The following is a 12,500-nucleotide window of genomic DNA, read 5'->3' as shown; positions in this document are numbered from 1 at the left end:
GAATAGTAGGTAAGATGATATAAATATTATTATTATATGATATGATAAGGTTTGCATGATTGAATAGATTAATGTGCATAATTATTTTTTGGTTGTGGGCTTAATGGGAGTGAATTGGTTCTTTAAAATAAGATTCCTTAAGGAATCGGCCATTGAGAATGTGACACACACAAAAGGAAAGAGAGATAGAGAGCGAGGGAGAGCAATTGAGCAAAAAATATTGGTTTCATTCTAGAGATGGCTTTGGGGGTGAATCTTTACAACCAAGGCTTTCCTTTGGTTGCATTTCAAGAAAGGTTTTTAGATTCAAAACCAAGTATTGGCCACGATCTGGCAAGTTTCTGTTGGTGGCCAATTTTATCAATAAACCCTAACGCATGCATGCTACACTACAAAAATTTTGATTTTTTTTTTTTGGACTAAATTTTCCTTTGAACCAAAACCCTATTTAACAGTAATCAAGATTAAGTGGATGTTATTATAAATTATTTGTATGTCAATGCTACGAGCATGAAGTGCCAAGCACATTCTCATGACTCAATTTTCTCTAACCAAAAGAAAAGAAAGAAAACTCTTATTTTACTAGTATCGTTGTTTTTGTCCCCCACGACCTAATAACTCTACTAATCGGCTCGATTAGCTTAGAGCCGCAAGACTAATTATTAAGCTGCTTTTGATAATTAATCATCTTAATTTTGGCAACTTGCATGAGTATATTACTAAAACGCTGGTCAACTGTTCATATGTGGATTTGTTGCGCGTATGTTTAATGAAAAATAGTCTAGAATTTAATACGTCGGCATCAATAATATTTAATATACTTTTGAAGAAACTAATCAATTCACTAATCCTTTATTTAGTACTATATTCTGTTAATTATATTTTAACATATGTTAAAATGGTGGTCTATTCCAAATGGGAAAACCCTTTTCCCCCCTTTATCCTATTTTCTCATTGACCAGCTGGGACTTAAATTCCCATCAAAGTCATGCCCAATTTTGGGTCCAGCTGAAGTCTACACACTTTTGGATAGAGTTAAAATGTTAAACCCATTTTGGGTTTGTGCACTTTTGTTTGGTGACTGTGATAATAAAAAACAGAGCATCAGCTGCATCAGAAAAAATGTAGGGTACAGGTATCAATCTACCCACGAGCCAGTCTCATCCAACTTTAACTAACCATGGGTCCCAAATATTTGTGTACTATATCTCCCCCTTTTTTAGACAAATTTCATACCCCAACCCTAAAAAAGTAAAGTATTACTATCAACTTGTTGCATATGACCTAGATGGTCACCTCCCAACCACTAACCTCCAATTCAATTTAACACCAAATCTACAATGTTTAAATTTTTAGACAAAATGCATCATGTTAAACCTAAAATCGTTTATCGATTTGGATGGGTTTCTCGTTATTTATAAGGGTTTTGTTTAATAAAAAATTACTTGTTTGAGAATCGAACGAGTGATGATTATTTATCTTTAAACATTTGGAATTTAAATAATATATTAATAAATAATTTATTAAATTATTGAATAATATTTTTTACAAAGGAGGGTTGGTTAGGAAAGAGGGTCATGTAGGTGGTCCTCCGCAAGGGAAAAAGACGTTTAGTACAATTGTACTCTTTAAACAAAAAACACACAACCGACTGACGGGGAAAAAGGCCAAAGGCATTCAAGTGATTTCCCACTGTTGACACAGGCATTTTCGTCAATTCCAGAACTTTCTAGAACCCTAATAATCTTTAGCTGCACTCTCTCTCCCAGACCAAAAGAAGCTCGAGGCTCTATGAACTTACCGAAATACCCCTCGAGGAGACAGCTGTCGAGTAAAGAAAGAGAGTCGGAGCGTAGTCGCGAAGCAGAGTAGGGGTCGCATAGTGGTTGGAAGTAAGTATGGCGTTTTTAAGGTACCTTCATCGTGGCAGTTACTTGAAATAATAAAAAAAGGTCTCGTTTGTCAGTTCTTGCCCAAGAATATTTTTATTGCAGAATAATAAAAATAAAAATAAAAATAAAATGAGAAAAAATTATGCTTTATGGTGTGAAAGATTTTGACTTGGCTAACTGGTATGAACACAATTAATTTAGTACAGTAGCTTCTTCTTTGGGTTTTGCCTTTTTCTCCATCTTCTCCTTTGATTTGAATCTTTTTGGTAGTAAAACAAATCTACCGAATATATTTGGTTTTTGCTGTTAGATTTTGCTTTTGAAAAATCTTTAAAATTAAATTAGAAGTCAAAAAGTTTTGAAAGTACTACCTTAGATTAAATTAATCGATTTATATTTTATACATTGTATAAATTTTATATGCTTACAATAAATTAATTGTCATAGTCTCGTTAATAAAATGTTATACACATTTTTGTCTTTACACATTTACAATGTATTATTATCTAATTAAGTGATAGTGTATAGAATATTATATGCTTTGTTAAGATTAAGTGAAATGTTATTTTTTTATCATTTAATAAAAGATAACGTATTAATTATAAAAATAGTTTTTTAAAACTATTACCTAGTGGCAAGAGGCTGGGCTATTGGTATTTACGACACAATAAATGTTGCGTTTGTAAGTGAATAAATAAAATTCAAATTATAAAATCTAATATTCAATTTTTTTAAAAAAGTAAAATACTTTCAAAATATTTAATTCAAAATGAATAATATTCATTTGATTTAAGATACTTTTGAAAATAAATTGGGACTGTTTATGTATATTAGATGGCAATGTACCATAATAATTTATCATTGGAATTACATGTTTTTAATAACCCTCCAATTAATATTTTTACTTATTTATTTGGAGATATGTTTGGTATTATTTGATCAAAGATGATGTAATTATTTTATTTAATCTATTTCCCTTTGTACAAAAAAAAGGACTTTAGTCCAAGCATTTAGGTCATTAATGATTTTGAATTGAATTGAATTAACTTAATTGCAATGCATAATTTTCATTTTACAATTTCAATTTTGTGGTACTTATCAATGAATCAATGAAATATAGAAAGTTATAAAATTGATTGGTTTTTTAAATTAAATATATAAAAATGAATTTCCATTTTTTTGTTTGAAATTATTTTAAATTTAAATTATGATCCTATACAAAATATATTTTCAAAATTACACGTATACACATGCAAAGGAAAAAATGAAAACAAAAAAAAAAGTGATTTTCCATTATTTTCGCACAGCTTGTTAATTTTGACCAAATAATTAAATATGTTTTAAATTTTGTCCACAAAGCAGAAAAGGCAGAAAAAACGACTCAAACTCAAGCCGGCTAAAAAGCAAAGCTGAGCTGGACAGTAGATACCACAATAAACGTAAAACGTTGACTGAGTCTGAGCGTAAAAGCCGAGCCGCCAAACTTTCGCTTTCGCTGACTGTGGAAAACTAATCATTAGACCAACCCCTGCGTAACCTCTCAAAAAAAGGAGAAAAAGAAGCTCTGAAAAAGCGGAATATCAACAGTAAAAAAAACCGGAAAAAAAGATAACCGGAAACCTGAAAGGACGGTGGCTGTTGTTATTTTAACTGGGGCATAGCATTCCTCGTGAGAGCGTAAAGCCTGGGCCGGTCATATGGTCGCGTGATACCCTGCTGTAACCGCCAGCTATTTCCGTTCTGGCACCACCCACAGTAACACAGAAAGCGCCTAAACCCGCCGCACCTTTCTCTTGCCACGTGTTTTGCCTGTCCCCCTGATTGGGCCACGTGTCGAGTTCACGCTTCTTTGTGGAGTCAGGTTTGGTCACGCTTTCGAGGGTAGTTCACTCGCATTACGGAATGATGCTATAAAGTCGAAACTGCCCTACTTTTGCGTACGAAAAGGGCAATCGGGCGGGGAGGCGCTTGTCTTTTCGGATGGTAGCCTAACTAACTATGAGGTAGGTGAAACTGTTACTGTACAGCTCAGCTGTTTGAAGCAACAAGTACATGCCAGTTAGGATCCCCGAATCCACGGAGTTCGTTACTTTTTGACCGTTAAACTTCCGTGATTAAGTTCGATCGACGGCCGGATTCGATTAATATGCACATTTAGATACTGTGCTTAAGTACACGTGATAGTTTCATCCTTCCAGACTCTTTCTTTCCTCTGACCGAAACAGGGACCAGAAGTCTTCGATAACACCGTCCAAGTGAATTGACAAGAATACCCTTAATAAAACATAAAATTTCATTTTGTACAATTTTGAATTACCGCAAATTAACATTTTGTGCAAGGGTAATGAGATGAAAAGGGGATAATCGAAAAAACGGAAGGTTCCTTACAAAGGAGCGAAACGCGAGCAAAGGGAAAATAAAAACGCGGTTTTGGCCGGCCAGACGTTTGGTTGAACCACCTAACAACCACCACTTTCCTTCACAGCTCCTCCTCTTTACTCCTTTGAATCTTTTTTTTATTTTTTTTATATTTTAATTCAACGCTTCTTAATTATTTTTTGGTTTAATAATATTAAAGCCCATCCAAAGCATTAATATTTGGAGTATAAAACGTATAAATTATCCTCTGGTGGTTCTTTTCCGCTTTTCTAAGCCTTCCCTTTTTCCTTTCCTTCTTTCTCTCTCTCCATTTCTCATTTATTGTTCCTCTCTCTTGCATTTCGTCGGGAAACCGCCTCCCTCCGCCGGGAAACAGCTCTTTCCACCGGCGAGAAGAGTCTCTGATTCGCCGGAAAACCAATAAGCTCTTTGGTATTAATCATTTCCTGTTATATGTTAAGCATTTCTTTTTCGTGACTCAAATTTGGATCTCCGAGTTTGACTCGGTCCGGCGGAGTACGCGGCACGTCGTGAGAATGTGGAGAGTTTGGTTGGCGTTTGATGTTTCGGTTTGATAGCAAATGGTGAAGATCGTGATCTAGGGTTTGGTATTTGCTGATTTTGCGCTTTTGTTGTTTCTTCCTTCTTGTCTCCTTTGGATTGTTTCGTTGGTGAATTGCTGCAAAACGGTGGCGTGCAAAGAACCATTGCGGAATGAGATGGTACGTTAATTCTTCTGTTGATTTCTTTCTCTTTTTCTTTCATTTTTTATTTTTTGAGATTTTTAATCGATTTTTCGAGATTTTTATTAACTCTGCTTGTACTTGTACGGATCTCAAGCATTGTTTACATTCTGAACCGTTTTTTAAAATTTTCCAGGATTTTTTTTGTTTTCCTAGATTTGTTCTGCATCCTTTTAAAAAAAATTATAAATTAATTTTAAAATTCTTGAAAAAAATGTTCATCGATGAAAACTTCATGCAATGAATGCAGTGTTTCATGCATTTTGGAGGAGACGAATTTCTTTTTTTATTATTTAGTTTAGAATTTCAACTAAAATTTTACACACTTTATTTCCGATATTTTTATCCTGGGCTTTTGCGTGGAGACGATGTTTGCCTCATTTTTCTATAAAAAAGAATTTACATGTCTGTTTTCTCGAACTTCATTCGTGAGGCAGAGTTTATTTTGACTACGTTTTTAAATCTGTGGATAAGATTGAAAATAAATTAATGAATTTTATTTTATTGTTACTATTTTTATTTAAAAAGTTGATCTAGTAATACCGTGTATTATTGTTGAAATTGTCTGATTTTTGACATAAGATTCAACATGGGTTTCTGTAATTACTAAATTTGACTGCATATTTTCAACTGGTCGTAAACCTTTGACTCACGTTTTTAATGGAAAGTTTGGGGGTGTGAATTTAATTACTTGGGCCATTATTTGATTAAGATTCAGTCAACCATCTGTCTTCTGTGTGCTTTAGAAATTTTCCTGGTTCAGATTGGTGTCGGCTTTTTGGTTTCACATTCTCAGTTTTGGCTACAAATGGTTATTGCATATTTCCAAATTTATCCTTTGCAGTTTTGACCGTCTTGTTTAAGTATGAACTTGGTTCGCCTTTTAGGTCTAATTACTGGATGACGAGTCTAGTCTAGTGATGGTGATTGAAAAATGGCTGTAGATGCTTTTTCACTAACTTTTATTGTGCTGTAAATTGTTATTTTATACATGGACTGGATTGGGCCTTCGCATCGTAATTTTGTTACCTGATTTATTGCTCTGATTTGTAATGATCTTTGATTGTTTGACTAGAGTAGGTTGTTTATATTCCACTTATTTTTGGTAGAGAATGATGCAAACAAATATACCCGAAGTATTTAGAAAACTTGTTCTCTTAAGAGTTCTGTTGAAAATTTTGCTTTTCATGAGTAAGCGGATTTTAGTTAATCTGATGCAGATTTTGCACTAATAAAGCTGTAACTTATTGAAAACTTCGTAAAATTATGTTGTTGGCTGTGTGCATTTAGTGCATTATGAACATGGTAGCTGCATGGACACGAATGAAGGTCACTGGGATAGTAATTAGGTGCTGATACAAATGAAAAGCAGAAGTATCTAACTGTATCTTGGGAATGTTGAGGCTGCTTTCATATTGTTATTATGTGTTTCTCAAATCCGCTGCTGTCTTTATTTCTATGTACTTATATATGATTTTTTAATTTGTTTCTCTGCTTCTTTGGCAGGTGGAAGGAAGGGTGTGTCTGTCTAAAGAGGCAAAAAATGGGCTAGAGTTTCTGAAGCGTAAAAGGCTTCAGCGAATAAAATCAGAAACTGTCTTTGGGACATCTGGTGTGACAAATCTGATGGCTAGAAGTGGAGGAGATGCTTTGAGAGTTTCAGCATCATGTGGAATGAGATTACCTGGGAATGCAGAATCGTTTTCTAGGTCAAATGGTGCCGCGAGTGAGAAGGACGTCTTTTCAAAGCGCAAGGTCGATAAGTTTGACACCAGTGATCTAGAATGGACACAGAAAATTCCAGAATGTCCAGTGTACTGCCCTACAAAGGAAGAGTTCGAAGATCCTCTGGTTTATTTGCAGCAGATAGCTCCTGAAGCTTCAAAATATGGTACCACCTTCTGTGCTTTTACCCTCTGTCTTTAACAATTTGAGTTCCTTCTTTTTCCAAAGCCCAATGCCAACCCGCCCCATCCAACCCTGGTTAAAGGAGTAGAAAATATATCCCAGAAGAAAATTGGAAATGGAAGAATATGATGCTTTCATATCTATGGTTTATGTTTTAACATGGTTAAATTACTGCATTTTTATGAGGCTTTTGTGCCTATAAGTTTTTGTTTCGTAGGATTTGAGGTCAAATGTTGTTTTCTAGGGACTGAATGAATTTATGAAGGGAAGACTAAAGATCCTTTGTAGAAATAAAAAAGCTTTGCATGCTGTTTCATCTTTGTGGTACTACTTGTCTTCATTCTACACATCTATTGTGGAAGGTTTTTTTAAAAAATATTTTAAACTATTAATTGCAATAATATCTTTTGCTTATCATGTCTTGCACAAATAGAAATATGGGAATAAATCGATCCACTTGAATTAATTTTCAGGCTTGTATCCAACTGTATTTATTGAAGAAATGTTAGTTAACTAATTTGACACACTGGCCCCGAGAAATTGATCTTTCCAAATATTGGACCTAGTTTTACTTTCATTTTATCTGATGATATTACACAAGAACCAACTGTAGAAGGGATATGAATGTCGGATTTTGAAGGAAAATTGTTAAAATTTGCCTTCTTGTAATAAATAAATGCTGAAGCATTTTTAATATTTGCTCATTAATTCTCAGGTATATGCAAAATCATTTCCCCTTTAAGTGCTACTGTTCCTGCTGGAGTTGTATTGATGAAGGAGAATGTTGGCTTCAAGTTCACAACTAGAGTACAGCCTCTTCGTCTTGCTGAGTGGGATACTGATGACAGAGTGACCTTTTTCATGAGCGGAAGGTGAGCTCTCTAACTTGAAACAAATGTTAATTTCTGCTTTGAGTATTTTTCTGGTTTTGAATGTGAGCATGACTTTTCAGAAATTATACATTTCGTGATTTCGAGAAAATGGCGAACAAGGTGTTTGCTCGTAGATATTGTAGTGCTGGTTGTCTTCCTGCAACATACATGGAAAAAGAATTTTGGCATGAAATTGCTTGTGGGAAGATAGAAAGTGTTGAATATGCTTGTGATGTTGAGGGTAGTGCCTTTTCTTCTTCTCCCAGTGACCCGCTTGGAACTAGCAAATGGAATTTGAAGGTGTTGAATTCAGTACTATTCATCTCTTTTGTCTTTTATTTTTTAAAAATGCTTTTTAGATGGAGGCCTGGTTGCTTAATTTTACTATGACAGTAAACTTTCGGAAAAGAAAGGTACAATTGCTATCGTGTTGTATAGCTGATTTGGATAGAGAGAGATAGTGGAACTGAGGAAGCAGTATTTGATGTTAGGGCTATTGTGATTGGCTCTATCTCTTTTCTGGATTGTGGTTCAATTGGTTCTTATGTACTTCTTTTTGTTTGATTTTAGAAACTCTCACGGCTGCCCAAGTCCATTTTGCGCCTTCTTGAAACAGCAATTCCGGTAATGAAATGATCAAAATTTCCTCGTCTTCTGAATTTTGGGACTATATACATATGTAGGATTGATATGCTCACATGTCTGGTCCTATTCTATTGAACTGATGTTTGTTTCAGGGAGTAACTGACCCCATGCTTTACATTGGAATGCTATTTAGTATCTTTGCTTGGCACGTGGAAGATCATTATTTGTATAGGTAAATGTTATCAAACATTAAATTCCTTTCCGTTTGTTTGCTTTCTTTATATACTTTTAATTAATTGCTTTCTTCTTCTTTTATGGCAGCATTAATTATCATCACTGTGGGGCTTCAAAAACTTGGTATGGCATACCTGGTCATGCTGCTTTAAAATTTGAGAAGGTTGTCAAGGAGCATGTCTACACTAATGATATCCTATCAACTGATGGTGAAGATGGAGCTTTTGATGTGCTTTTGGGTAAAACGACACTGTTTCCTCCAAATATTTTGTTGGAACATGATGTTCCTGTCTACAAGGCTGTGCAGAAGCCTGGGGAGTTTGTAATTACCTTTCCAAGAGCTTATCATGCTGGATTCAGTCATGGTATGGTATACTTCTTTTGAACTTGTTCTCAGTCTTCTTTAGCAGAATTCGATGAATATGTTACTAATTGTAATCATTTAGGTTTCAACTGCGGTGAGGCTGTGAACTTTGCTATTGGTGATTGGTTTCCTTTGGGGGCTGTAGCGAGCTTGCGTTATGCACATCTCAACAGGGTGCCTCTCCTTCCTCACGAGGAACTTCTGTGCAAGGAAGCTATGCTTCTCAATACAAGTTTAGAACTGGAAGATTTGGAATATTCAGCGGCAGATTTGGCCTCTCATCATTCCATTAAGGTTTCATTTGTAAAGCTGATGCGTTTCCTGCACCGGGCACGTTGGTCTGTCATGAAATCAAGGGCATGCAGCAGTATATCTCCAAATTATTATAGAACTGTTGTCTGCACTCTATGCAAACGTGACTGCTATGTTGCTTTCATTAACTGCAGCTGTTACTCTCATCCTATTTGCCTGCGACATGGTAATCTCCTGCTTTATTTTGGTAATTTCCCTTTGATATGTAATTTTGTCTTATGATGATTCTGATTGCCTTGTGCAGATATTAAGTCACTTGGCTTCCCATGTGGGAGCTATCATGGTCTTTTCTTGAGGGATGATGTAGCAGAGATGGAGGCTGTGGCCCAGAAGTTTGAGCAGGAAGATGTCATATCAAAAGAGATTGAGCGACAAGCTGAAAATGGGGATGACTTGTATTCATATCCACTGTCAAATATGTTCCAGACTGATGTAGAAGATGGATACTTTCCATATTGTGAGATTAGTGTTGTTTTGAATCCTGAGATTGCTGCAATAAGTACAACTGCAGGTCAACCACTAGAACATATACAGCCTAAAATGAGTCATGACACTGGTAATTTTCGAGCTGAACTGACAGATGCATTCTCTTCTTTTGCTGCATCGACTCTCTGTTCTTTTGTGGAGCAAGTTGGATCCTCACCTAAAAATGTAAGATCCAGCTCTCTGCCTGCTGAGTATCTAAATTTGTTAGGCTGACAGCTGAATTATTATAATCTTTTTTATGTCTGTACTTGAGCTGCTGCTCCTGCAGTAAGTGAACATTTGCTATTTGTATATAAAGCAGGTACAGGGGCTAGCTAACCTAGGAAACACTAATGGTAAAGGGTTCTCTGAAGAAGTCTCTCGAAATACATATGAATCTTCTGTATCCTGTTTGTGTCATGAAGATCGTCCAGGTAACCATCATGGCAATGTTCATGAACGAGAGAGTAGGTCTACAGTGGACCAAGACAGTGATGGGTCCGATTCAGAGATATTTAGGGTTAAACGACGTTCATTTTTGAAGATTGAGAAAAGAAATGCAAATGACACCATGTCATCAAAGAACTGTGAACACCAGGTATAATTATAAAATTCTATTGTTATAAATTTGCAGACTTAACCTTCAGTGGTGCCTTTTTACAAATAAAAATTGAAAACTATTTATTAGAGTCACAAGTTGAAATTTATTTAATGTGTTTCTTCCTGCAATTTCTACAAGGTGTTTGACTATAAAAAACCTTATTTTAGCTCTAAACGTGACTTATCATTGGGAGGTAATTTGTGCATGGAAATTTATGTTGTGTTTGAAGTGTTTAATCATTTTGCTAATATTTGATGTTCGTAATTATTTTTTGGGGTGCCATAGATTTACCTTACTAAAGCATCTCATTAGCAATTTGCTTTTACCCTTGAGTGAATCTGGTGAACGGCTTGTTAAAGGATGACAAACTATGATGCTAGCTTTGGCCAAAGAGAAAAAAATGATGTTAGCTTTTGATTCAATATTAGTTATATGCAGCAGTTATGTAGCATTTTTCAGCTTTTTACTTGAGTTGTATGTCCTCATACTTTTGTTTGATTTGAACAGGGGCTCAAACGATTAAAGAAACTCCAACACGAAGGAAGATGCGGGCAATCAACGTCGTCTGAAGGCTGCAGAACTGATGAACCAAGTCGCAATATTAATTCCACTTCTGACTGTAAAGAAGTTCCAGAGAACGCTGTGAAGGAGAGGTTTGGAAGAGGAGGCGCCCTTCCCATTTCTATCAAGTATAAGAAGTTGGGCAACGAGGAAACAATGAGCAGGCAGCGAGAGCACGAGAGATATGATAGGTTCCACCACGAGTTTGGAAAGAGCACGAGGGAACCTCCTCTAGAGATTGGGCCAAAGCGCCTTAAAGTCAGAGGCCCGACGTACCTAGGTTCAGAAAGCAGATTGGATTGAAGTTGATAGATTTGCAGAAACTGATGAGAAATCTGGTTGGTGTGCATCATCATCTGGAGCCTGACTTTGCTAACTTCATTCCCTCTAAAATGGAGTTCTAACAACACTGAAGATCCAAATTAATTGATTCAGGGAGATGCAGCGAAGATTAACCAAGCTTAGGATAATTTTTATTCTTTGTGCAGGCCTCAGAAACTGGGGACAATTTGCACGTTCAGTGATTCTTGTGGTTCTCGGGCCGGGGTGTTTTTCCGTCTTTGGCAGGAGAACCTTCCTGCAAAAGCTGAAAAAAAGGAAGTAGAAAAATTTGGGTTAGTAACTTTTGTAAATTTGATTCCATCAGTCAAAAATTAATTCTTACAGAGAGGGAAGTGGGCATTCCCACTGTCTCCTCAAAATTTAAAACCTTTGCTGCTTTCCCTGCTAGGTTCGTTATTCTTTTTGTAGCAGTGTATACTACTTAAAATAAAATGCAGAGAATTGCTCTTTCTCTTCTCTCTCAAATCTATACTATTGTTATTACTGATTATTTGTGAATGAAAATGTTCATGTCTATTCATTGGCAGCGAGGAAAAGTCCAGCATCTTGTCTACTGGTTGTAGGATTGTGGGGCAACAGTAAGCCGCCATTCGTCAGTTGCTGCAACTTGCAATGTCGGATGGTCCTGCGATGTTAGAGTATTTAGCTCGGGTCAGGGGAGGGGTTTGGGGGAGGGGGGTGTGGTGCAGGCGTAAGCCAGCAGCGGACTTTTCCTTATGTAGTTTGTTTGGAACTTAGTGGGGAAAGCAAAAGGGGTTGGGGGGGCCCATGGGGAGGCGGAGGTAAGGTTACTTTTTTGCTGGGGTCGTGAAATGGGCCTTTCGCTGTTGCATCTGTACCGGAGGAATTGCGGCAACGCCAGGGTCCTACTGTGGACCACTGTCCTGTTTTGAGTTGCGACAATGCCATGGTTGCCACATTCTTTTTTAATTCTATCCACAAAGCACAGTAGGACATGGTTTTGTTCCATTCTTCATGACGTTGAGATTTCCACTCTTCTTTTGCTTTCCAATGTCTCTAATAAATTTTTGTTTTGCTTCAATTGTGAGTTGGCAATAGCGATGTCGATGGGTCTTTCTTCTGCGTGATGTTTGGGATTGAGAACGTGGTGATGTGGATATAAAGATTGTGAAGATAAGATGGGATTTTTGTCTTTAGTTGGCTTGTTTGATCTTCTATGCGCCCCAGCCGAAAGAAAAGTGGGAGGTGCACGGGCCGCGGCTGAACGGATTAGTGGGCTTG

The 12,500-nt window shown here is 36.5% G+C and overlaps 1 protein-coding gene across 2 annotated transcripts; it reads left to right on the top strand.

Moving 5' to 3' along the window:
* Positions 1-4,342: 4,342 nt before the first annotated feature.
* LOC110413891 (Transcription factor jumonji (jmj) family protein / zinc finger (C5HC2 type) family protein) lies at positions 4,343-11,723 on the top strand. 2 transcript variants are annotated; one of them, XM_021424916.1, is made up of 11 exons: positions 4,343-4,993; positions 6,521-6,905; positions 7,638-7,794; positions 7,875-8,094; positions 8,365-8,418; positions 8,532-8,611; positions 8,701-8,978; positions 9,060-9,455; positions 9,534-9,940; positions 10,077-10,352; positions 10,863-11,723. In XM_021424916.1, the coding sequence occupies exons 1-11, from the start codon at positions 4,991-4,993 to the stop codon at positions 11,217-11,219; spliced, it is 2,613 nt and encodes an 870-aa protein (XP_021280591.1). In that variant the 5' UTR covers positions 4,343-4,990; the 3' UTR covers positions 11,220-11,723. The 2 variants fall into 2 exon arrangements, with proteins under 2 accessions (XP_021280591.1, XP_021280583.1); XM_021424908.1 differs by having other exon boundaries at positions 10,074-10,352.
* The last annotated feature ends 777 nt before the right edge of the window (positions 11,724-12,500 follow it).

The sequence above is a fragment of the Theobroma umbraticum genome, unplaced genomic scaffold (genome assembly GCF_002168275.2).
Source record: "Theobroma umbraticum cultivar Fairchild unplaced genomic scaffold, ASM216827v3 scaffold_30.0, whole genome shotgun sequence".
NCBI classification, from domain to species: Eukaryota; Viridiplantae; Streptophyta; class Magnoliopsida; order Malvales; family Malvaceae; genus Theobroma; species Theobroma umbraticum.
Note: the sequence above shows the minus strand (reverse complement) of the source record. Positions and strands in the feature narration are given on the sequence as shown.

What these genes read in the sequence shown, in the direction of transcription:
- LOC110413891 (XM_021424908.1), top strand. An exon ending in TTCTTGAAACAGCAATTCCG is followed by an intron (nt 8,419 to 8,531) that starts GTAATGAAATGA and finishes TGTTTGTTTCAG; the next exon opens with GGAGTAACTGACCCCATGCT. An exon ending in TTGGATCCTCACCTAAAAAT is followed by an intron (nt 9,941 to 10,073) that starts GTAAGATCCAGC and finishes TTGTATATAAAG; the next exon opens with CAGGTACAGGGGCTAGCTAA.